General features: G+C 36.7%; 1 protein-coding gene across 2 annotated transcripts in view; it reads left to right on the top strand.

Moving 5' to 3' along the window:
* Positions 1–18,944, top strand: part of rabgap1 (RAB GTPase activating protein 1) — a 73,882-nt gene extending 54,938 nt beyond the window's left edge. For both annotated transcript variants that reach the window (XM_032569976.1, XM_032569975.1), the window contains 7 exons: positions 1,526–1,618; positions 2,232–2,342; positions 2,599–2,703; positions 4,553–4,636; positions 10,278–10,349; positions 13,263–13,463; positions 15,590–18,944. In XM_032569976.1, coding sequence (XP_032425867.1) covers positions 1,526–1,618; positions 2,232–2,342; positions 2,599–2,703; positions 4,553–4,636; positions 10,278–10,349; positions 13,263–13,463; positions 15,590–15,712 — 789 coding nt within the window. In that variant the 3' untranslated portion in view covers positions 15,713–18,944. The remainder of the gene's footprint in view (positions 1–1,525; positions 1,619–2,231; positions 2,343–2,598; positions 2,704–4,552; positions 4,637–10,277; positions 10,350–13,262; positions 13,464–15,589) is intronic.
* The last annotated feature ends 7,772 nt before the right edge of the window (positions 18,945–26,716 follow it).

Below are 26,716 nucleotides of genomic sequence, written 5' to 3'. Positions count from 1 at the left end.
AAAAAATACTGTAGATTGGACAAAGCCTGTGATAAACTGTAAGATAACAAGGGATGTTTATTCATATGAACATAGTAAATTATATCAGCTTCAAGCTACACTGTGTATGCAATGCAATGTTGGTTTTAGTAAGGTATTAGAGAAAGTGACAAAAACAAAAACCCTGATCAGATTTTCTGCTTTAATCTTGGACAAAACTATTGTTTCACATGTTTTACCAACCTAAATGAAACAATACCGCCTGGAAAAACAACAGCCCTAGGTATGAACTTTTTCACCCTCCTTCTGCAGCACGCTCTTCCTTTGTTTCCGCAGTCTTTCTGTTGATTCAGCTTTTGCTTGTCTTCTGAGATCTCATTATCAGCACACACTGCTGTTTAACAGTAACCTCAGGTGCTATTGGAGCACTTTCCTATAAATAACATCCCACATTTTCAGTCTTACTTCATTTGTTTCAAAGTTTAAGCTCCAGTTAACTTTTCCTTGACATCATGGGCTAAGGCTTGCTGCGCCTAACTTGTGCTGAATATTTACATGTGTATAGCTTTTTGTGTGTTTAGTTTCTGTTCAGTTCAGGGAGACTGCATCTGTTGGCAGGTTTATGAAAATAATTACTCAGAATTAACAGGGATCTTTGTCTGTGCACCGTCACTGTAACTAAACTAGGACTGTCACAAGTCATTGAGTGATTCAAGGATTTTGATTCTTAAAATTCCTCGAGGCAAATTATCTGCCTCAAGGCTTCATTGAATTATGTTTTAGTATTTATCACACTGTTTTCTCAATTCTCTGTCCTCAAACACCTCAGTAGGAAACATCCACTACATTCATCAGGTTTGTTAATAATAAAAAAAGCTTGATACACTGAAATATTTCTTTTATAAAAATGTTTTTATATACTTCAAACTTGAGTTTGAAAGTGAATTGTATTATAAAATGCAGTGTTTACTAATGTCTGACCTTAAGGTTGGCTTTTAATTTTTAAAAGTTAGTGTAAAATTAAATTAATTAAAGGAGGCATGTAGCACAAACATAAAAAAAGATGCAAGATAAAATGCGTAAATAGAAAAAACATTCATTATGTCCCAGAACATTTGAGTTCTTGCTATTACTTGTCTTTTAAATACCTACAGAAAGTGAAAGTTTCTTTGACTTCTATCTTTCCTTTCTGAAGGACAGACGTGTGCTGTTAGTTCGACATGACAGCCATTTATGACATATTCGCTGATATGATTTAGTTTTTGAGTTTCCGAACATCCGATTGCAGACTTAAAATTTAAAAATTGTCTGATTTAGGCCACCAGACACTTAATCAGTGAGTCTCGTATTACCCAGCATTTCGGCTGCTTTTCATTTCAAAAGTAACTGAAAACTCCTTCCTTAAATCTACTGGTTTTCATAGTTAAGCACAGTGGCTTCCTCCTCATTCCCATCAAGTTAGCTGGATGAATGAATATTCTTTCTTCTTCAGTGTGTTCAGTTGCTAAGCGTTTGTTTTTCTGTCTCTTTTTGCTTAAAAATATAGATAAGTCAGAAGAAGCTGAAGAAATTTGAGAAGGAGTACCACACCATACGGGAGCAGCAGGAGCAACAAGAAGCCCCCATTGAGAGATATGAGGTAGAAATACACACTGAAGGCATGAACCATTTATCCAGGAATAAACCATCAATGTTGTCTCCTTTAGTATCAAAACATTTGACCTACAAAATAAAAATTGCAGACACAAAGCAGTGGTAAATATGGACTACAATCCCAAAATAATTAAATGAGGGAGAAAGAATCAGCTAAAATACAAAACATAATGCTCTTGCTCTTTTTAAGTTTTTAGTTTTCCCTCTCAGTTGCATCTTCTTGCTAGCTTTATGTCAGCTTTCAGTTTTCAGTCAGTTGTTAATGATGTACAAACAAGTTATGTTTTAAACAGTGCAGTGTCCTCTTTCACTATATTTTAACCTCAGTAAACTTTATAGTTCTCTAAAAAAAAAAACTGACCCAGGAACAGTAGATTACACATTCATATGACACTTCTTTATGATTTACTTGTTTTCCCTGTTCTGCTATCTCTTGACTTTTTCTTCCTCTTTTTCTAATGGCTCTTCCCTTCTCTGTCTGTTCTCTTCTGTTTCACTTTTCTACTCCTTGGTGTTTTCATCGTTTATCTTTTTTTCTCATATTTACTTCTGTTTTTTTTTTTTCTTGTTCTCTTTTCTCCCTCTCTTCCTGTGTCCAGCGGGAGAATCGGCGTTTGCAAGAGGCCAACATGCGTTTGGAGCAGGAGAACGACGACTTGGCACATGAACTAGTGAGCAGCAAGATAGCTCTTCGGAAAGATCTGGACAATGTAAGCCAACAGAAAAATGTGTGTGATGGGATGTGTTCCATTTAGCAGAGGTAATAAATTTGTGGCAGAGTCACAGCACAAGTTTTGCTGTTATTTTTTGTCTTAAAACCTGCACAGATTTATGCACAAGGTTTTTGTTGACCTACCTTTAAAATAGAGCAGGTAAAAAGGAAAGTAGGACAAGCCAAACTTTCAACTATCTTTTCAACCTCGTGGTCTCTTTTTGTCTCGTCTTGTATGTTTTTGTTTGTGTCAGGCTGAAGAAAAGGCAGATGCCCTGAATAAAGAGTTGCTGCTGACCAAACAGAAGCTGATTGAATCTGAAGACGAGAAGAGACGGCTGGAGGAAGAGTCCGCACAGGTGAGAGCAAAACTGCAAGGCTTTTCTTCCTTGAGCTTTTGTTTGAGAAAACCTGTGAAGAGTTTAAATGACACTTGAAGTATTTCAGCGCTTTATGCACACATAATGCCATTTCTCTGATGAAGGAATTAAGGCAGGTTAATTGAGTTTATTTATTTATTACAAATTTATAAGAGTCTCTAAATTGTCCTTAAGTACAGGTGTGTGTGCATGCTTGTTCGGTGTTATGGTCTGCCTCTTGACCAATGACTACTGGAGATAGGCACCAGACATTGATCCGATTGCTATCCAGTTATAAAAATAAATCTAGTGACTTCCATACAATGCAATCATAAAAAGCTAGTATAATTTTATCCAAATTATGACATTGTACAGTGAAATTAATTTTAAAACTTAGAGTCCTTAAAAAGTCTTAAGCTCCTGTGTCTGAAATGACAATTAATTTAATGTCGTAAATTAATTTTGAAAAGTAAGTTGGCCTTTAATATGTTAATCTCATGTCTTAAAGTTGGTCTAAACTGGACTATTCCTTTTTTGTATATTTCATGCATTTGTTTTTTTTTCGCACGTTCCCGTCATGTAAAAGTTTGAGTCACACTCAAACACCTTCGTTCTGTGACTCAAGAATGACTGAACCAGGAATGCTTTGTGTGGCAGAGATGTTAAAACTTCAACTCTCGAGGGCCGATGTGCTGATACTTTTAGATGTGTTTGGTTCACAAACCTAATAAAATAACACAGAAAATACTGAGCCAGTGGTGCTTTCTATGGGGAACAAAACAGAGAATATGTAAAACTAACTCCAGCAAAATTCCCAAGACTAAAAATGGTCAGTCAGTGGGAACATATGAAGCACTAAGATCTTAAAAATAAGACGGTGCCTTTTGAGTCAGAGCTTTATATGCAAGAAGAATACATCTATATTCTATGCTGGGTTTAATAGGGAGAAAAAGAAGAGAAACTGGAAGTGTAAAAACATTTGTTCTCCTTTTAATTTAGTTAGATCTTAGAAAACAAACACAACTAAATCTTCTGGCATTATCTCCTAATGTCAAAATTAGAAGGTGAATGGTGGGAAATGTTATTTATGAATAAATTATTGAGAGAGTCAAGACTCTGCAGGTTGTAATCAGCACTATAAATAACATCAGTTGATTTTTAAAGCAAACAGTTTATCCTTCAGTCAGGTTCAGTCAGGTTGTTCGCCTCAGTTATACAAATCATTACAGTTTTCTTTTAAATTAAAACTATATTTTTTATTTGTCAGTCCATTTTTCCATGTCAGCCTTTATGTACAGTACAGACCAAAAGTTTGGACACACAGTTGTGTCCAAACTTTTGGTCTGTACTGTATATTATTCGCCTAATCCCTGCAGAACGTATTCAGTCATTTGCCTCATTCATTATTAAAAAAAACAAACTTTTCCCAAGATCTGAAATTTCTATATTGTTGTTCATTCTCTGTGCGTCCATCGTCATGGTTTTCTTTAAAAGTTGTCAATTCTATATAGTCACTACTACAGGCGATCACTTCATATGAAAGCTGTCAGTGTTTGATGTGTATTTTCTCTGGTTCAGTGAGGAACAGTCCGACCTGCAGCCCTCTGTGCCTGTCCTCCAAATGTCTTGTGTCTTGTTGAGTCTGCAGGTGATACACTCAGTGATTTATGTACTAGAGTGAAGGTTGTGTTTAGGGCACCATCCTACACTGTCAGTACTTTTCTGCATTTTATTTACATTTTTTGGTAGTCATATGTTCTCCTTGGCCTCTGAATCGGTTTGTCTTGTATATTTTTGCCATCTATAGCCACCTAATTATGTCTGTGTTTGTGTTTTTTTGTCTCTCCAGCTGAAAGAAATGTGCCGAAGGGAGCTTGATAAGTCGGAGTCAGAGATAAAGAAGAACGGTTCTATTATTGGAGAATATAAACAGGTACAAGCTATTAACCTTAAGTATTTTTTGAGTACAAATGAAGGTCAGAGTATTTGTAGAAAACCCCCTTTTTACATCATTACTAGAGTGTGTCTCTTGTCACAGGGGACTTGAAGAGTTATTAGGGAAGTGAAACTAAACTGTCGCCCTGCTTTTGCTCAGGCTTCCTTGAAATGTGCTTTGAATACTTGGTCATAAAATAATTTTTGATTAATGTCAGAATTTTTACCAGTTCTATTTAGTTTGCTTTAATCAAACTTTAGTTTGATTTCTGGGAATTTGGTTTGTTTGGAGAGGTGTCGATGCTCAACTGAACTCTGATGCGGACCAAAAATGGAAACTCTGGTCCACCTGCAAACATAGGTCTCGGCTGGGTTGAAGTGCAATCTGGCGCAGTTCGAATGCATATGTGTGTATTGGGAATGCAAGCAGAGCCCAAAAGCAGGAAGCAAACTATACCATACTAAGACATTCTGGGTAAATACAACAAAAAGAAACGCGCCAGCGCAAGTCATTACTCTTTGGAGAAATGACTTGCGTTTTTTTTTTTTTTTGCAAAAGACTAAAGAAAAATCCTAAATCTGCCAAAATATAATTCTAATTTCTGCTTAGATTTCGTGAAGAAGAAAGTTGTGCCCATTGTCTTCTTCAGAGGTTTTCATGCTGTTTCCCTTCAGTAGTTCTTGGTGCAGCGCCACCACAGGCAAGGAGGGGAACAAGCTTTTCAAAGGCTTTAATAATAATAATAATAATAATACATTTTATTTGTAACGCACCTTACATTTCAAAGAAATCTCAAAGTGCTTTGGTTCATTTGATCAGTGCCGTGAGAAAGCAAACCGCACTAGCTGAAAGTGGAACAAGTGTTGCAATGTTGGTCTCTCAAAGTGAGTCTACCAGACTATCAGGTGTGAAAACAGCCTTAGCTAAAATCATTGAAACATAGTGACAGATTATTGTCAATATATAAATGGCTTTTTATAAGGGAAAACTGTACAAATATATATAGCTTCAGTGTTGTGTTCAAGATGTTAAGATAAACCTGAACAACAAAATAAAGGATACAAAAGACAAAGAAGTCTAACTTCTTGAAAGAAGTGCATGAAGAGACTGGAAATGTGTTAAAATCTTTATAAGGTAGGACATCCTAAAAAGAAAGCAATTCTAGAAAGTCATATTTTTTGCAATAATCTAAAAAAGGTACAGCTCTTAAAAATGGTTTGCTTTTTTAAAATATATTTACTCAACAAACATCCTGAAATACAGTTTACCTCAACCAGCGGTAAAATCAACATCTTGGTTTATTTGCAGAAGAATTTCCATAGATGTAATAATCCAATAGGCCTCAGGTGGCAGTATTGCTTTCACCATCAGTTTTCAAAGGCATAATTGCGCACGGGTATGTTAAATTTCACTGCCCTTTTCAACATGTAGCTCTTAGCTCTAACATGACAATTCCTAATGCATGCTTTTCTTTTGACTTGAGTTTTCTAGCAGCTCACTGATTTAAAAATAATTTCACTGTTCTGACAGTTATAAGTCTGCTTAACTTCTGGTTCAAATAAGAATCTTGCAGGGCAATCTGCTTCTGTTGTCTTCAGGCGCCATATCACAAATTTTGCAGAATTCATAGTTGAATTATTCTCAGCAAACTGTCCTGCAATATGATTTGATATATGGTGTCACTTTGTCAACGTGCCAAGGAGCCAGAAAAACACATGCATTTAAATATCAAATGGCTTCAAGCTGAACTCGACTAAAGATTGACAGCGACCCAAGAGGAATAACTCATAATGTTTACCAGCACAAAACGAAATATCTAGAGAGCAGAAGCTGCCAGCATTTGGCAGTTTTCATATAGCAATAAGTCTGTGTATGACTGCTTGGCTCTTTTTCACCTCAGTTAAATCTCAGAAGCACAACAATAATGAGAAGAAAAGATTTTCAACACAAAGCTCCACTTGTTTCTTGTTGCCATGTTTTTGTATGAAAACCAGGCCAGCGAGTCATAATCATTAAGATATTCTTTCATACTTCATTCAAGTGGCGTTAACAAATCCCTCCTGGCTACATTTATCATAGTTTTTGTTAGTTTAAACCATAATTTATTAGCTTTAGTGCTCTTGTAACTTTTGGTACAAGAGCACTACTGAAGGGAAAAAAAAAAGATTTTTCCTTCAGTATAATTTTTTTTTTTTTAAATAGGTTGTTGTTGGCTTGACTTTTTTTGACCTATACTGTAAATGTATGCAAACCCATGATCCTTTTCACTTTTGCCATTTTACAACCACTGACTTCAGTTCTTTATCAGAATTTTAGGTCATAGACAAACAAAGTAGGGCAGAATTCAGAAGGGGAAGAAAAATATGCAGTTTGCAAAATATTTACAAATTAAAATCTAAAATTGTGACCTTAATTTGTACTAGTCACCTTTTATTCTGACGTATTAGTAAATTAAGTGTACCATTACTGTGATTTAGTCTGAGAATAGCTAGAGTTGCTCTGTAAAGGCACCATAATTTTTGTTAGAAAATATTGTGGAAGAAAAAGACCAAAGAACACACCAGGTAGACCACAAATAATATTGTGAAAAGGTTTGGCAAAAAATGGGGCATATATTTATGTTAAGTCTCCCTGAAAAAATATATTATAGAACCACAATTTGCTACAAGACAATAAAAACAATAAATTTTGGTCTGATCAGACCAGAGCACCTTCTTCTATAAGCTACCAGAGTTGGACATCTAGATTGGACATAAACTCTCAGTAACAGACCTATAAATATTTTTAAAACATGATACTTTGTAACAGTAGTCAAGTTGTGTTCATTTATCACACTTGTGAAGTAAAAACACACCTATATTTTTGGATATAACCAGTCCTCAGCTGGACCCAGATGTAAGCATATTTTAAGTCTCATCTGCCTGAATCCGTCACTTAATGTTCAAATATAAACTTGTCCAAATCAAGTGCTATTACCATCAGCACATGGATCTTATGCAACCATCTATTTTTCTGGCCTACCATGTGAAGGCACACAAAAATAGAAGAAAGACTAATTCAGAATCAGACCTTATTTTCACCTGAGTCTAAAAATAACGGCGGCAATCTCAGATTGACAAAAGAGAGCAGTCATAGAAGAGACGGCGTTTGTATGTGTGGAGTGTGTGAAAGCAGGCTCAGATTGGAAGTGTGTGCGGCTCAGAGCTGTGCTGAGCAGAGCTAACTGTGAAAATGGGGCCTTGTCAAAAATAGTCTGCTTTATGACAGGAAGGAAAAAGGGGTTGAGAGATGGAAGAGAGAGAAAATGAAGAGTGTGCTGAAGGAGAGAGAGCAGAAGGAAGACAGCAGGCTTCAGTCTGCTGGGATTGACAAGTTGAGGAATGTCCCAAAATAACCTGCATTGTTTTCCAACCCAGATAACTCAAATTATTCTTCAAATAGTACTTTCCTTGTTCGCTGCCTGTAGTTGCCAGGTTTTTTTTTTTGTAGGATTGGAGCCAAAACAGCTTTGTGTGCTAATTGGCCCTCCAGCACAAGAGGACAGAAAAATGTCTCGTATTGGTGGAGCTAAAAACAGCATCAAGTGGTTCATTGTAGGCTCTTATATGGGAGAGGTGTCAGGGAATCCATGTACTGCTGTATGTGCCCAGGATCCTGTTATCATTACATTTAATTTCATTCTCATAGTTAAATGAGGCCACAGCCTTGTCTGAAGGATGGTTAAATTTTCTGATCAGGTATTTTATCTGCTGGTAGTTACAGCTTTTATGTATAACATTAAACATATGATAAGCAGGGTTTGTACACAGTTTTTAAAAGTCTAGAAGTGTTTTACAGTTCTTGACAGATAGAGAAAAGATAAACAATGAGAGAAAACCATGCTTAAAATTAAAATATTTGTATTTCCATTATATATTCCCTTTACTTTCTAAAAGCTTAATCTATTTATGCATCTATTCATCCATCCACATATCCATTCATCTGTGCATTCATCCATCCATTCTTTCATCCTTTCATTTTATCCCTCCATCCTTCCAACCTTCCTACCTATGGAAAGGCATTACATTTTGACAGAAAAAAGTTCATCCTGTAACTCAACCTAATGCTAGCTAAACACTGTGTTCTCCCAGTATCTGTACTATAAAGCTATACATGCTTAGACGCTTAACTTAATGAAAAGGAGCTTCATGCTCCTTCATGTATGAGATCAATTATATGGAAGAGACGAGGTAAAAAGTAAACAAAGTTCTGGAAAGAACAATTAGTTTAGCTGCACATATAAGACAAGTACAACAAATCTAATGTTGGTGTGACACAGCTGTGGAAGAAAATATATCCATCACATGATAAAAATAAAGCATACTACCCTGTTCATCCAGAATTTTAATGAGTGAAATAATCCTGGACAGCTTGGTCGCAGATGGTACAGCCACGACAGTCCGTGCCTTTAAACTGACAAGTACCCCGTTCTACACCGGCTTTAAATCCCATTAGAACACATTGTTCTCCTCAACATGTCGCTCTCTGCCCATCCACTAATTATAGAAAACATCTGAAGCACCAAAAAACAGCTTTGAACAGGAGCGATAGGGGAAAACAAAAGAAAGCACGATGCAAGCCTGAACTACTCATACAGGGACAAAAAAACCCAAAGATAAAATGGTCCAGATTTGAGCTGAAGGGAGGATAACCGTTCAAATGACGAGGAAAGATTGGAAACAGGTTAGAGAGATTGAGAATCTGCAGAAAGTGCAGAAAGCTGGAATATGGAGAGACTAATATAAAGTCTCAGAAGTAAAGCACAACCTGCTAACTCACAGGTCAACATCCTGCAAACCAGACATGCTGGTAAACCAGAATCTGTTGACCCAACAAAGTGACCTAAAGCTCAAAGGAGAGACTTCACAGGCTATATTGCTAAGAGACAAACAGAGATAAAAAAAAAAAAAAGAAAGACAAACACCAGATGGTACTCAAAGCAATAATCTGCAAGTCATCATCTGGAAATATTGTTTAGTAACAAATCGGCTCACAAGAAACACAAAACTCACCTCACTGTAACTGGAATCTACAGTTTGCTACTTCTTAGCATGGTGAGATAAGAGTGTTGTATGCTTACTCATTCATTCTAATCTTTAGATGAACTGCTGTACATTGTATGCCATTATGTGCTATAAAGGAATGCATTTGGTTTTTTAGCTCTGGGTAACTAACTCTTGAGTACAGTGTCTCTATCAGCTGTTTTTTCCACTATATTATGTGACCCCGTGACTATTGTAGTAACCAGGCAAAGAAACGATTTGTGAAACATGCAGGTGATATAGTTGTTTTAACTACTATTTTATTTTTTGGCACAGGAATTTTGAAAGTGCAATACTCCCTCCAGTATCAGTGGAAAAGGATAGCATGCTGAGGTAGTTCTTGATAATCCTCTGTTGTTGCTACAACAAAAAGGTCCACCGTCATAATACATCACCTTAGTTTGGATAGATCTTTCAGCTCTGTGCCTTGTTTTGCAGGAAGCAGTGGTCCACTAAAGATAAGACTTGAGAAATTCAACTAACTTATTCAGACAGAAGAAATAGCTTGACCAGAACAAACACTGTCGGTTTAACTGAGCTGTTTGTGTTTCCTATAGATCTGCTCTCAGCTCAGCGAACGACTGGAGAAACAACAGACGGCCACTCGAGGAGAACTGGAGAAAATCAGAGTGAGTTATATATATATAAATATATATATATATATATATATATATATATATATATATATAAAACAACATCATTGAGCACATGCTTGGTCAGTCCTCTTCTGCATTAAGAGTTTTTATTAAATATACATAAGTGGTCTAAAGCAGCTGTTCTTAAGACCACTGCTGGATTTTGATGCCTTTTTTTTTTTTTTTTTTTTCCACTGATATTCAGTGTGGTTTTTCTACCAGGCCTTTTCCACAGGAATGTTTGTTAAGCAACATAATTCTAATTAGTGAGTCTTTCAAGGATAAACCTCTTTTGTTTCTAAATGTAACAAAATATCTACTAAAGCATACATTTTGCTAATTGTTGTTAGTTTCATGTCGTAAACAAAATAAAATTATTAAGGTCAGGGGCCCAACACTGTCCAGAAAATTGTAGAGTTAGTTTGTTTTGTTTTGTTTTTCGAAAAGTATGAAAAATATTTGTATTTCCAGATTGTATCTCGTACTCAATTGTCTTGGATTGGATCTTTCTTTCTTTCCTTTTGTTCTTCATTCTTTCCCCCCTCTTTTATGTCCTTCCATTTTAGTGCATTGTTTGTGCCTCCTTTTTCTTCTCCCATTGCTTCTTATTTTTGTCTGTTCTCATTACTCATGTCTTCCATCCCTCTTTCCTTCCTTTCTTTGTGTTCCTCCTTCCTAACTTATTTACTTCCTCCTTTCATTTCTTAATTCTGTCCTACCTTCCTTCCTTGCATATATCCTTCCTCTGTTCCTTTCCTCTTTCCCGGTTCTTTCTTTTTTGCCTTTATTATGTCCTATTTGAGTGCTTCATTCCTTTCTTTATCATGTATTGCCTTCCTTTCTTTCCTTGTTTGTTTCTACACTGTGCCCTTCCTCCCTTGTTAGAAAAACTTGGGTGATTCCCAAGAGCTATTTACCTAAAACTGAGCACAAAGTATTTCGTCAGCTAAAAGGGTGACTCATCCCTCACCTCCTTTTGCAGGTCTTTTCTGTTTTTTTTTTTTTAAGATATAACACCCAGATAACATTCATCTACTTTAGATCAGCTATAATTTTTTTTATGTCCATTGCTTCTTTATTTGTCCTGTAGTTGAAATCTGTTTTCCATCAGTTTTTAAGAACACACTGCACACTGTGCAAAGATCTGCCAACTTTCAGGCTAATTCCTCTCCCTTTTTATGCCCGTCACTTTTTCATTGATGGAACAAAAGAAATTTGTACAAATGATGTCTTTGAAACGGACTGCTAGTCACTAAGTGCCTAAACATACAATTTGAAGTTGCGTCTGTGCCAGGTTGTCTGCTATGTGTGGATTTATGACAAAAGCACAGGTTTGACTAACTGCTTATTCAATGGCAGTACAATACTGTAGGTTTGCGTTTTCGCATAATTAATCCACAAGATGAGAATACATTTCGGTTACTTCTTTTTGAATGATCAGATTAACTACAGACCACCAACAATGAGCAGCCATGTTGAAATGTGTGTTTACTGGGTGCAACTCTACTGATGATTCTTGACACAGTTAAGACCCAGAAAACACAGAAGTTCATTGAGCTCAGTGCATAAGCCGCCTTAGAGATCCGGAAGCCTTTAAGTATTTACACAGTCAGATGTTTGCCTCAGAAAATATTTTTGAATTCAGGAGCAGGGCTGCTGGAGTTTATTTGGCTCCTTCACCCCTGAAAGAGTGACAGTATCAAGCTCCTTCGTCTGAGTAAACCCGAAGAAGCTGAAAGGGACACGACCGTTTTTCTCTTTCACTCTTGACTTGGCAGGTATGTGGAGATGTGTGCTGCCATCTCTTTGTGTTCCCTGGCAGTGAAATCAAAGCTTTTTCGGAAAGAATGTGGAATTTGGCCAAGCAGTCTTAGCCAGACACCTGACTTCCAGCACTCACACACACGGCTCTCTGACTTTTAGCTCAAACTGTAGCTGGGAGGACGGCCATATTGGCAGGAAGCTCTGTGAAGGTTGCCCAACATCTCCCGAAAAAAGTTTATATCACCAAGGACAAAATGGGTTTTTTCATCCTTTAATTTTGTTTTCTCCTTTACATATGCCCTAACCTGCCACTTTATTAGGTACACCTAGGTTTTGCATTTGTAAGTGCATAGAATCAAGAAGGTCTTGTAAGCATTTGTCAGACATCTTTTGGACACAAACTTGTTATTTTGTCAGTCGCCCACATGGAGGACTGAGCTTTAGTGACATTGTGCATTATTAAGCTGGAAGAAGTCACAAGAAGAGTCCATGTGAATTTTAGCCTGGATTTGTTTTTATTGCAAGGACTGCGTTAAAGGGACTTAAAATTGTGATTACGATAAAAGTGATAAGTTGCAAATTTCAGAATTTATCATGACGACAAATCAAAACTCATATAAGAAAATCTTCACAATTCACAATAAATGATACAATGAATGGCCTCTCTTAGTTTGAAGTCTTATTAATGCCTCTTTTTCTGATTATGATGCTCAGATTTAGCCTTAGCATGTATAGATAGATGCTTTGTGTTTGTCTAATTCACAGTTTGTGCTAATAAGCAATCGAACAGGTACATATATTCAGTTAATAATATATAAATGCACATTAATGAGAATTTGTAATAAGACTCTAACAAAGCTCACCACTGATACTTGAGGAGCAATTCCAGCCTAACGCTTTGCTGCTTCATTAGGGCTTATCTATAATTGCTCTGCATTTTAATCATATCAAGCCAAGTTTAATGCTGTAATGTTGTAATGAAATTCTCATTTCTGAAGGACTCACTTAGCTAAGAGACGCAAATATTGTGGCACACACTTATTGTTGAGCTCTGCATTTGAATGTAAACACAGAAATTGAAAATAGCTGGAGTTATTTCCACCCTCTTAACGGTTTTATTTTATTTCTCTCTCCCCCCTGCAGTCCAAGGTTGAAGGCTGTGAGAAGTGCAGCAGTCTTTTCAACAAAGAGGGTCGTGTGCGAGCTGCGGTAACCACGGCGCCCGCCGACGGGACGGAGGAGACCGACGAGGAGAAGGAGGGTCTGAAGAACCAGCTGAGGGAGATGGAGCTGGAGCTGGCCCAGACCAAGCTGCAGCTGGTGGAGGCCGAGTGTAAAATCCAGGTATGGCAACACACACAGCGTGGGCCCCAAATATAACTGGCTGTACACATGTGGTCACAGAGCAATAAAAAAGACTTACTGGTGGTATTTGTGTTATTTCCGTACACCATCTCCAAACAAGTTGGAGAAGTTTGGTTGCCCCAGCTTAAATTAAATCTCCAGCTCTGAATCCCACCAGCACGACTCCTCTAATTGCCATTGAAGAAAACATTTAAACAGATGTGTCACAGTTTGGACGGTAGTTGTCTTTCTGGCAGCAAGACACGTTTTGACAGCTTTTAATAAGATGTTCAAGATGATTCTATTAGGAGGTTACAGCTGGCTTTGACATGTGGATGGTGTTTAATTACCTCTTATATCAGGGTTGTTACTGCATATTCATTTCCGTATATCTGAGCTACCTGCCTTTATCTGCCTCTGTGTGTCAACCGCGTAGCAATTAATTAAAAGGCCATGATCCCGTTCTGTGTGCCTTTATCAGCCTGGTGCAGGAGAGGGTCATTAAATCAAGGAGGAGAGTTTTCTATTAAACCGATATGATTAAAGGAAGAAGAAAATGTGGATCTGATTGGATCTGATTTAAGGAAATGAAGACAATAATGTGATCACCAGCATCTGAAGGAGCTTTAGAGTCTGAAAAATGGTTATAGCGTGAAGTTTTGTACATGAATCAGCTTTAAATGATTATTTAACACGTTCTTGATTTTAGGGCACAATCAGTTTAACTTTTACTCGATCCGTTTGAAACTTTGGGCTTTAAAAGATGTTAGGTCTGAGGAAAAAGACAAGAAGCTCATCACTTTAAAAGGGAAGGTTTTTCAGTATTTGTTGGGATCTTATGTGGATGATCGACAGAAAGTAGTACATAACCATAAGGTGGAATAAAAATGAAACATAATTTTTATTTTTTTTTTTACAAATAAAAATCTTTAAGTTGTGGCTGAAAGTTGTATTGTCTCTATTACCCCGATGCCTCGAGCTAAAACTAAATCCAGCAGGACAGCAGCTCTAAACATAAAGCCAGGCCTGAACGATAAGGCTGAACAGTGTATTATGATATTAGCTTTTCATATCAGTCAGTATTTATAATTATTGATTTTTTATTTTTTTTTATATATTTGCTGAACTAGTGTCGTGACCTTTCCAGTTTTATCCACTGTTTTCACTCATGCTGTCGTTTATTTTTAAGCAGCTGTGAGACACGGTGGCAAAACTTTGACTGCTAATGCACAAGTTACTCAACTTACTAGGTAACCACAAGTTACCCCCCAAAAATTGTTCCTAGGTAACCAAAGAGTGAGGCAGGTCAGTTGATGCCATCCACCTTGTTTATTATCTATTGAGGCTGAGCAGCTAAAATCTTTACTCTGCCTACATCCCCCAGAATGCTGTGCTGTTCTGGATCAGAGTTCAGTCAATATTCTTTGTATGGCATATTCTATCAGATGTGTGATCTATTGATATTGATCACATGTCAATTGTGACATATATTATTATTGATTTATGGTTCAGCACTAATAAAGCCACGGTTTCTGTCATTTGGAATTCATTTCATCTGAATTTGGAAGTCGAGATTTTCAGGTTCTCGGTCAGAAAAGATTTCTTACAAACTCTTAACTGAAAAATGTAGCATGGCTGCGTTGCATAAATAGAAATGACAGCTGCACTATTTAGCCATCTGTGATTTTTATGTCATAGCAGGTTAGTTCCAAATACTTTACGCCCCACTTATCATTTCAAGGCAAATGCAAATCCAGGACTGTTGCATCTGGGCTCTATAACTGCAATCATTTTTTATATGGTTTACCAAAAAAAATCTCCTATAAACTTCAATCTGTTCATAATTCTGCTGCCAACATCCTTTGTTGAACCTTCCAAGCCAAGCTTAAAAAAAGTAGTTTTAATATAAACGGCAAACTTCTACTGTCAATATTAAGGAATTATTTACTCAAAACAAGTTCCTATTTCTTGCTGAAAAGTTACTTGTTAAGTTAGTTTTGTCTTATTTCAAGGGTACTAAGATGTTTCCTAGACCAAAAATACTTTCTTAGAGTTTGTATTTTCACAGTGCTGTTTTAGCAAAGAAGCACTTTGTAGCGTTATGTATATTTTTCCTTTCCGAACAGGACCTGGAGCACCATTTGGGTCTGGCTCTCAATGAGGTTCAGGCGGCCAAAAAGACCTGGTTCAACCGAACGCTCAGCTCCATCAAGACGGTCACCGGCACCCAGGGCAAAGAGACCACTTAACCCAACGACCCGCCATCCGTCGCGTTTTAACAAGACCACGTCTGGAGCTCGGTGTGACTCGTCCCGCTACCTTCAGACCCCTCCTCCCCCAAAAACGTAACGCACACGGCCATAACGTTAACATTAACCGTTAAAAAGCAGAGGATCTCCTCTATGACTGACTGTGTTAATTGTTTCCTCATATCAAAGATGCTCTTTTTATTTCCTGAAGTAACTCACCCAATCGAAACCTTTTAACATCCTTGCGAGCAGTGCAGCGATAACCGCCTCCCCCCCCTGACAGAGACCACGCGCTTCCACCAGTCACAGGAGGAGAGATGCTTCATTGAGGATTGTCTGCGTACTGCTGAAACAAAAATCTCCACAGTGGAGGAAGCAATGACATCAGGACTGTATCTTTGCTCTCCCTTTCTTCTAAACTACTGGCACAAAACAAGCCCCTGTATATTTTCTTTTTCTTTGTTTTGGTTTGTTTTAGGTACGAGTGCTTGTAGACGCCTTTAAAGGACTGAGCTTTTTCTAATTTTCGTTGAACAGTTCTTTCTGTTGGCGTATGTGCTAATGTAGCGTCTGACTGTAATGTTTATGACTGTGAGACTGAGGAGAAAAAAAGGTTGGAAAGCCTGAATAATTAGCGTGTGTGTGTGAACTGTTTGAGTGTTTGTGGAAGGATAGCGGAAAGAAAAGCACTAAAGTTATGAGTGTGTGCATGCATGTCAGGTTGTCTCGTGTCCTTTAATATTCAAATGTGTACAGAAAAACTGGTGAAGAGAAGTTTGCTGACAAGGCCTTGATCTGAAGGTTGATAACAGAGGTGGTTATAAATATGTAATTTATGGAAACTAAAAGGAGTTGTTGTGAGAAGCGACTGCAGCTTGAATCTCCTCGAATTAAAATACACACGTAAGTTTTGTTTGGTTTAGATCTTCCACTATGAAGAAACCTTGAAAAAAGAAAAGAAGCTCAAAATCAAACAAATAATACATTTTATTACTCAAATGGTTTGCTGAGTTTGAGTAATTGAAATTCCAATTGTCAGAACGGACAAATTTATAATTCCTACGGCCTTTAAACTCACCATCAATCCCATTTCATTCTGCCCAACATAGAATAATCAGATGTTTTTGTTTACTTCTATGTAACTTGTGTTACATAGACGTTAACAGAATGTTACATTTGCTGATTGCAGACATTCATTTTGAACAGATTTGGGGTTTTTAATGATGCATTAGAACGAAATTTTGTTTTTTTTGATGGACTAATAACTTTAAAACAAGAAGTGGGTGCACAATTTTGAAATAAATGTGGAGTTTATCTAATCCACACAGGATCAAAATTATACATGCATGCTTAAATACGTACTTATAAAAACCCCCAAATAATAGCTTTATTGTCCCAACAGGTTTTTATATCAACCAATAAAATGTTTGGCATAATTCTGAGCATTTTGCAACTCTTCTTGGCAAAGTTGATATAGTTCATTAAATTGATGTGTTTTTCTGTTACCTGGCGCTCCATTCTAAAGTTAGTTTTTGTGTGTTTGTTATAATTGTTGGAACACCTACAATTTTGGGAAGTAGTCCAACTTTTTCCACTTCACAAGTTGTAGAAGAGATTTAGCATCAATGCTGCCATTACCATATTTGACATTTAATGGAGAGTCCTTAGGTTTAAAAGAAAAATCTTCCTGTAACTTTGGTTAAGTAGCTCAATCTTTGTCTTGCTTCAAGGAACCTTTTTTTTCCTAAGCTCTACTGAGCCAAGAAGATTGGTCAAACAAACAATCCAGAATTATGCTGAAAGGTGGTTGTCTCTCTATAACATAAGGGACATTTAGAAAATTAAATTCAAACTTCTGCACCCAATTCTTGCTGTTATAAATTTTGTTTGTAGTATAATCATTCTACTCGGGGAAAACAAAACAAAAAAACATGTTCAAATAGATTCTTAAGGGCCTAAAAGTCTTGCCAATCCATGTCTGTAAACTTCTGACTGGCTCCATAAATGCATGTAATTCATAGTTAAGATATAAACCCACCAGCGTAAGAGCGGAAATACTCTTTGTAGTTGTTTTTCAATGAGGAAATCTGGCGCCATAGAAGGTCGAATTGACCTGGTTCCAGGCTCGACCCAATTGTCTATTGAAATTAACAAATATGTAGCAGATGTCTCAATTATTTAAGATGCAGATGATTCAGATCTGCTGGGTATGGATAGAGAAAGCATTTAAGTCACCAAAACTAGCAAAGCAGCAGCAATACTGATCGAATAAAACTCAAGCAAGTAATTTGGCATCTTTAACATGTAAGAATTTTTTTTCTGGTTCAAGCGTCATATCACGATGAGCCTACAAACAGCTACAACCTATATTTCAACAGGAAGAATATTAAAATAATTATTTTTATTAGCTTCAGTGGAGCAAACATTCTCAAATAAATTTGGGTCTCACAGTGAATGTTACAAGTTGCTAAAGATATTTAAGCTCTGAAGATGTTATTCTGACCACAGACTGCTGTGAATGTGAGACACCTGTCAGCAAGCAGAGGTGTAGCCGCAGTGTGAGGGGAATCGCACTACCAGGAGCAGAGCAGCAGAGCCGTGTCAGGAGAGGCCAGAGATCAGGTCAAAAAGCTCTATATTTGTCCACAGGGCATAAGGGGCCAGAAGAAGCCTCTGTGTGTGATTTAATACTTCGCTGACGGAGGAGCAGAGGCTCAATGATAATGCGGTTTCAAATCCTGCTGAGACTGAACCTTTTTCTTAGCCTGAATGGAATGAACCATTTCTGTAACCTGCGTCTTAACTTGAAAAGTGAAGTCCAATCAGCTGGAATCCGGTTGTGATATTAGAAGAAGAAGAAGAAGAAAAGACGTAGAGGAGGATCCACCTTAAGGCACTGGGCTGTAAATAAACATTAAAAGCATCACTATTGAATTTGTTTGTTTATGGTTTTTCTACTCTAACTATAACTAATGTTGCCTACCTGTACTCACCTACCTGCTGCTGTGATACAGTTGAATCTACAAAGTTTTTGTATTTCTGTATGTTTTTTGTTCTTTTTTGTAATTGTTTTCCTTTTTGCTCCAAGCTTCTCAGTCACACTGCTGTTTGGATAACTAAATGCCAAAACATAGCTCTGTCAACCAACATTATCAACGTGTGGAAATTGTAATAGAGTAGACTGCATTGTGTATACTCCATGAATTTAAATATAAAGATATGAACACAAGGACACCTGACTCATTCTTTATATATATATATATATATATATATATTTTTTTTTTAGCTATTTCTTTATGGACACAAAGTTGAGAGAAAAAGGTCCAGCTAAACAAAATGAGTCTGTAATGAAACATAATGGGATATTTTACATTATATAAATATGTTTGAAGCATATGATTTTAACACCCTTGAAAACCTACTCTGACTGTGTTATCACCTAAGGATCCAAGCAATGTCCAAAGCAACACTAGTTGAAAACCATCAAACATTTTTGGTTTCCCTCATGCATGAAAATAAGTGGATCATGAAATCCCACAACCATGGAAACAGAAGTCCTAATTGTTACTTTTCTAACTTCCTGTAGTAGCCATTAGCGTCAGCACTGGCATGCTCACTGTAATTGGGTACAAGATGTACAGATTTGATTTTAGGTTTGATGTTTATAATTTCTGTCCTCTACATAACCCACTGGAGTTGATTTTGCTTGGGAAAAAAATATTGTCTTTTTTTTTTTTTTCCTTTTGTGAAGTCATTAATTTGGATGCACAACAACTAGCAGGCTTTGTACATGATGAAGGTCCCAACCTGGATTTGAATTCAGGACGTTCTTGTTTCTTTTCTTTTTTTTCAAACCCTACATACACTTAAATAAGTGTCATCAAATGTAACAATGTACACTTTTAAAAAAAATATAAAACCATGATTGGTGATTTGCTAAACCCATTTTCCCTAAAAGGATCTAAGCATTACCTGAATTACTTTTAATGAGATGAGAATATTGTGATGCTATTTAGCATAAAAACAGTTTTATGTATAATGTGAGCATCAGTGGAAGACAGTCGCTCCGTTCCTCACCAACAGGAGAAACTAAAGAAAAAAAGAAAAGAGCCCAATTCTGGTCTCATAATGAGAATTCCCAGTCACCTCTCTGAAATTCTCCAGAAATTTAAATGCGAAAATAAATCTAATTATGTCTTGTGAAAACAACCTCGATCTGTCAGACACTAGACCTGGATGTAAATCTTGTTCTCAATTTGGTTCTTGTTCTACTGCTCATCTCCCCCCTGAGAGAACGTGCCTCATAACATATGGCAGCGTTGTTATCCGTGTCAGGGTGAACTATTTTCTGCTTGGTCGGTCCCTAGTAGATTTAAAGAAAAAAAACAAAACAAAACAACAACAAAAAAAAACATGCCGGTTGTGGTGGCAGGAGCTTTAGCAGGAGTTTTAAACATGGATTACGAGGCCCATGAAATTCTCACCTCCACTGATGACGGCTGTTGGGACTCTGGCTCTTCGTCTGCCACCACCAGCAGGAGCTGAAGGTAATGAGCGTCAGCATTATGCAACTTGTCACACTCTCCCCCTCCTCTTTCTGCCCCGCTGCGTTACGGAGCTATAAATACGACCTGAAGGCAGCAACAACACACAATGCAAAGGTGAAATATTGGAGGAGAAGGTCGTGTGATGCTGCTTGGGTCAGTCAGCAGGGATGTCTGTTTGGACGAGGGAAAATATGAAACTCTACAGGACTTAGTAAAAAATAAAAGGAATTTGTCTGGAAAAGCACAAAATCTTACCAAGGTCTACTTTTTAGTGCAAATATCTTAATACACTTAAAATAAGAAAATCAAACTTGTAAGAAGCTTTTCAGCGAGACATAGAAGCTTGTTTTAAGTAAATAATTCCTTATTATTGATGAAAACGTATTAGTTCCACTGGCAGATTTTTGTCACTTATAGTAAGACATTTTCCATGTTACAAATGAACTACCACTTTTTCATCAATTTTAATGAAATATTGACTTAAAGCCACCTACTATATCTTTCTGAAAAGTTATTAATTGAATTCCTCCACTTTTTTCCATATACTTTTTGCCGCTTAACTACTTCTGCATACATTTCAACGTTTACCATGTTCTGCTCATTCAGGACATCACGGCTATGTCTTTTGGTATTAACATTTTCTACAGATTAGGACATTTTCAGGTTTTTGTGATCATGGGCCCCATTGAAATGAATGGAACATCCCATAAATTTGGAAAAAATGTCTAAACATTTTCACAGCTAACTACTTCCATGTAGAAAAGCCATTCAAACTTGTTCAGTTTGACTTCAACTATTTCTGCTTATATTAGCTTTTTCATATCTTTTACAGATTTAATAAAATCCGTCTTCAAGTTTTTGTTCGCATCTTCAGAAAAAAAGCAATGGCCCACTAGCTCCGAGGGTTCCCAAACTAACCCCATCAACCCTAATTGATAGGGTTGATAGGGTGGGAATTGGCAATAGGGTTAGAATGAGGGTTGAAAAAACACTTCTGAATGAATTTCTCTTTGGGTGGGATTTTTGCATTGACTGAAAGTTTTTACTCCTGTTCTAACATTTTTTTTATTTGTGTTTTACAGGATTTTGCTTTATTCTTCTGCCTGTTTCTTACATTTCTGCGAGTCTTCTCCAGTTGGCTTTAAATGCTTCTTCAATTTTCGCTAAAAATATTCAGCTTACAGCATTCACACTGCATTTTCACAGGAAATGCAGATTTGTCTTGTAAGTTACTAGTCTTTCTTTAAGTGTAGTCAAGAATTTATACTAGAAACTAGACCAAAAATACTTTGCATTTGGCACGATCTTGTGTTTTTGCAGTGTTGTACACGTTTAAGATCTTTTCTTCATATTTCTTTCTAACTTATTTCCTGCCAAATTTATTCCCATTTCTCACTATTTGTTTTCCTGTAACTTGAACCTGTGGTAACATTTAATCTGTGGTCTCTGCCTGCAACCCACCATTTTTACCACAACATTAATATAAATGGACAGTCATGTTCAATAAATAAGTGTCCCAATGAAACTCAGATGAGAAGTATCTTTTGATAAAAAAATAAAATAAAATAAAATCTTTAAGCAGGCATTAAGCATACTTTTCAATTAGCCCACATTTCTGCATTAAACAGTTCTTTGTTTAAATTGGCTTGGTATAATATTCTAATCTGTTTTCTTTAGCTGTAGTCGACAAAATTATCATAAAGAAAGGTTTGAAATTCATCTGAATGAAATGTTTCACTTAGTGAATTGATTTACTGAAAAAAATAAACTAAACTTAGAAAACTTTTTAGTATTATTTCAATTTATTAAATATGGATAGGGAAAATGGGACTGCAAGATGTAAAAACCTGCTCTTTTAGCAGTTCTGATGCAATCATGTGGGATTTTTGTTTTCATTAGCAACCTGAAAAAAGGCTTTTCTGTTTGCTTTCTAGTGTTTTGGAAAAAAGCCAGAACATTGTGTGGCCAAGTTTTCTGGGAACACCAAAGGAAGGAAATGTTCGCGACATGCAGCAGTGTTTGTCGCCTATCCTGATGCAAAGGAAGGATCCATCTGCTTTCTGTGATTATGGCATGGAAAGCTCAAACATATCCAGAGAAATGTGCAGTGAGCATACTTACAGGTATAAGATGATTGACTGAGTTAATATTAAGTCGGAACGGATGGAGCTGCTTTACTGTGAAAAAGCTGTTGTGGTTCACAGATGGATTACAGTTAAATCTTTCAGGCCTATTTTTCAGTGTATAAACAATTAAAAACAGCTATTCTCTTTTATCCAACTATTACTTAGTAAATAAAAAATGTTTTCTGCTGACCATCTACAGAACGGCCATCTGCTCTCACAGAATCTGAATTGTAACAAATGATTATAGCAGTTTCTGTGACTCATAGGTTCACCATCATGTGCAGTATGAACATCTTATTTTATTATTATTTGTTTTTACAACTTTCTGCCCTTGAGAATACATCTGACCCCAACTAATTCTGGGTAAAACATGAAAACACAAACTGTACAAACAGTCAGAAATTCATTTTTACATCATTTTTAATTGGTACACATTATTATCACAAGTTCAAAACCACCTTGTGTTTTTGCTCTTGATGGCAGCTCTGGGAGATGAGAGTCTTGAAAATATTTGGACTTAATGCTCAATAAACCTGACAAAGATTTATTGTTAGTGATTCAAATATTTGTGTACAATATATCGCGAGTAAGTCTTTTAGCAGTTTAATGAAAGGCTTTCACTGATTATCGCTTCACAAAAATAACTATTTCACTTTTTCTTTCATGACAATGTTGTCGTGTTCAACCTAATGTTTTGTTTGTCCAAATTCTCATCGCTGTTGCAACACGTATAACTTTAAGACCTCAGACTTTTGTCTTGTTATTGCCAACTTCTTTCTCGGTTTCATATTTGTGACTTTCTGGATATTTCCATTAAATGTCGTAAAAACTACACATTCCCCCTTCTTGATAAAATGTTTCTCAACTCACTGGCATTAAATTATCTCCAGTCTAGAAATGATCTACAGGCAGAGAGACGCCTCATAAAAATTGTCTTCAGTCTTCTGACAAACATCGAATTTAAGTGAAAGCAGAAAGCATGTGCAGCATAGTGTGTCATTCTACTACACACTAAGAAAGTTAGAAGCATATTTACTTATTTATTTATGTATGGTAATGATGATTGGATGGTTACCTGCTCCAACACACCTAATTTCACTTGATAATCCTGTATAAAGTTTGTGTTTTTTAAAATAAGGCGACTTAAGATTATTAGAAAGAGAATCTATTGTGGGTATAGCTTCCTCCGTTGACACTTGTTGATATTGCCAACTAATCTGTAAATATAAATTTGCAAGAGGAACATTTTTAAAGTGGTCAAGATGGCCAGAAAAGTGTCAAATAAATCGAGTCTATTAAAAAAAAAAATTGAGATGTTGGAGTAAGAAAAGAACTAAAAAATTATTTCTTTGTACCAGAAGATAAAATGTTTCATGGAAGGTTTAGGAAAGTTGTCCAGTTACAAGCTGATATTCCGTAGATATGAGTGCGTTAGACATGGTTTAATCTTCCTTATTTCTTCAGCTCTGACTTCTGTAATGTTCAAAGGATTACAGTGTTCAGCCTCATTAGTCTCGCCTCTCCTCTCTCATTTCCAAGTATGAACAAAACAGAGCATTCTGTTCAGGAAACAGGCACAGTTACATTAAAATTTCACGGCCGTTTGCTGCGGCCAATTACTTTATCACAATCGCTGCAAATAACAACTGTGTGTGTTCGCCTAGGAGAAATTATACATCTTTATCTTAACCTTTGATTGGTTTTGACAAGGTTCTGACCCTTCAAATCTCTGTGACTCTGTTCTCTTTTCTCCTCTGTGTAAAATCCCCAGAAACAAAGTGCACATTGGAGACAGATGCTATCCGCACTTTAAGCCCTGAAGCTTGTAGACACAAGCTTAATAAATGTGAATCTAAATGTTGAGCAGCAAATAGAAAGAAGGCTGGGCTTTTAAGACTGCATGTAGCGTGAATGGGCTCATATACAACTAACAGGTTTCATACAGGGAATTGAAATCCATAAAAATGATTGAATTTTAATTAGGTGTTTTCAAGGTTTGGAAAGTGCTTGATATTCAAACTGCACAGTTTTGTCAAAGTGCAATATAACGTTTGATTAAATGTCTAAATTTGGAAAATTTCTGGTTACAGTTGAAACCAGATATCTTCATTCACCTAGTAAAAAAAAACAAAAAAAAAAACTTCCACAATTTTTTCACTGTCTGAAGTCAAATCAGACTAGACTTCTCTTGCTTTAGGGAAACTAAAATTGCCAAAATTGTTATTTGCTAAATGCAAAAAAAATCTAAGTGAGGTTTTAGAGATTTTTTTTTTTTGTATATTGTATGTTTAAGCATTTAATTTGATCAGAAAGGTCATTTACCTAATGGATTTATGACTTATTGATCTGTGTACTTGAAATGAAGGTTAGCTTGTATTTCATATGTTAAAGTTATAGAAATTGGGGGTTTTTGTTGTTAAATTAGTTAGTTTTATTCTTGGTCCAATCAGGTGTACGGGCATCGCAAAACATAAAGTTTTGCTATATTATAATTTACCTTTTCTCTGCTGTAAAATGTAGAATACTACCACAAAAAAATTACAAAATTAATAAATAATGTCATATAATAATGAATTGAAGCTGTTTTTTCCCCCAGTTCATTTGCATTATTTTTATCTCCAAAGCATGGTGCTGGAAAAGTTTGCAAACTTACCTTGAAAATGCTTGGAAAGTGCTTGAATTTTACTTGAATCTACCAGTGTGCACACAGAAAAGGAAACAAGAAGCATCACAGACATTTTAGGGAACTTGATCTGGAAAGAGACATCAGCAGGTGTAGCAATAGGAAATTAGGTGCAGGTGTGAAGGAACATCCAATGCATATCCCATTTAACTGATGGAGTTAAAATGTGATAATAAAAACCTTCAGTTATACAACCAGTAGATAAATGATCCTTTCTGGTGTTGAAACAAATATCCCAACATTCCCAGTGCTCGCTCACTGCTATATTTTTGGAAATTAGTTCATCTTTATCCATTTGTGAGCCTTGTTAAAAGATGTAAACAAGATCTGATGTCAGGTGACGGGGCTGGGGCGAGTTGTGTCTTTGCGATATGATTTAAGACCTCCCCAGGGTTTCTTGTCTCTGGCTGAAACACAATCCAGGCCATCTCTAAAAAAGTTGTCAGCAGTCCACGGTCATTTATAGCCCTGCAGCCCGGGACACTGCAGAGAGGAGCAGATGCCTCCAGTATACGGTGTCTGATTAGCTTCCCACATTAAGTGTGCATAACTGGAAGATTAGAGAATGTAACCTGAGCAGGAAGAAGCTACAGTCAGCTTGTGAGAAAAATCTATTGTAATATGTCTGCTTCGGTATTAATGTTTTTGTAATTATCATATCTCTCCAAGCCTGACGAAGCGGTTTCCAAAAGTCGGTGTTCTCCTGCTCATTTTTATCCACAGCTTGAATCCCACATTTTGTAGCTCCTAAGAGACAAGCAGACAATAAGAAGCAACACTTAAGGCATGACTTGACACCTTTAAATAGATAATCCTCCCACAAGTTTGCCCCATTTGACCCAATCTCCCGCACTGAGCAGGGTTTCATCTGACAGGCTACGTGTCATCATCTGGCGAGCTCAGGTTTCCTCCCATCCATCTTGCTTCCTTCCCCTCAGACAAACTCCTGTACCTCCATCCTCTCTGTTGTTGCTTCTCTATAAAACCCGACACGCACGTGTGCGCGCACAGGGCAGGATGATTGGCAGCTGTGGCTGTGTGCTGATGGTGTTGAATGCTGGAGATGTCACCGGATACTCACCGGAGACTCTCCCATCAGCAGCTCTGTGCTGAGGAAGACTGACAGATCGAATCACTAAACCAGCGTTTGCTGAAGCTCTTATAGAGACGTGCCAATTATTGCCCATATCCTTAACTCATAATCACACAGTGAGGGTCAGGTGTCATTGTCAGGGTGTCGTATTAGTAATGAGGGTGAATATCTTTGGGTCCATAATAAAAGTGTATTAATACATGACACATAAACAAACAACAGTAACCTCAGTTTTACACTTTGGAACGACCCTCAGCTAATTCTCCAGTTCAAAATAGTCGAGCCTGGACATTTCAATATGTCTTTCTAAATGTCTGACAAGTTATCAGACCAGTAAGGATTACAACAAGGTTTTCTTTTTGCTAAATACAAAGACCAAAGACATTCATTTTCCTCAAATTCAGGCATTAAAAGATTACTTTGCCTTTAAATATTTTGATGTCATGTAATGTAAGAAGTTGACAGGTTAGGGTTAATTTTGAGTTAAATCGAGGAACAGCTGTAAAGGTAACACATCAAACACATTGTTTTTTGTGTAAAAGCATGAGGAAATCA

The sequence above is a fragment of the Xiphophorus hellerii genome, chromosome 8, assembly GCF_003331165.1.
Source record: "Xiphophorus hellerii strain 12219 chromosome 8, Xiphophorus_hellerii-4.1, whole genome shotgun sequence".
Classification (NCBI taxonomy): domain Eukaryota; kingdom Metazoa; phylum Chordata; class Actinopteri; order Cyprinodontiformes; family Poeciliidae; genus Xiphophorus; species Xiphophorus hellerii.
This window is presented reverse-complemented; position numbering and strand designations above follow the sequence as displayed.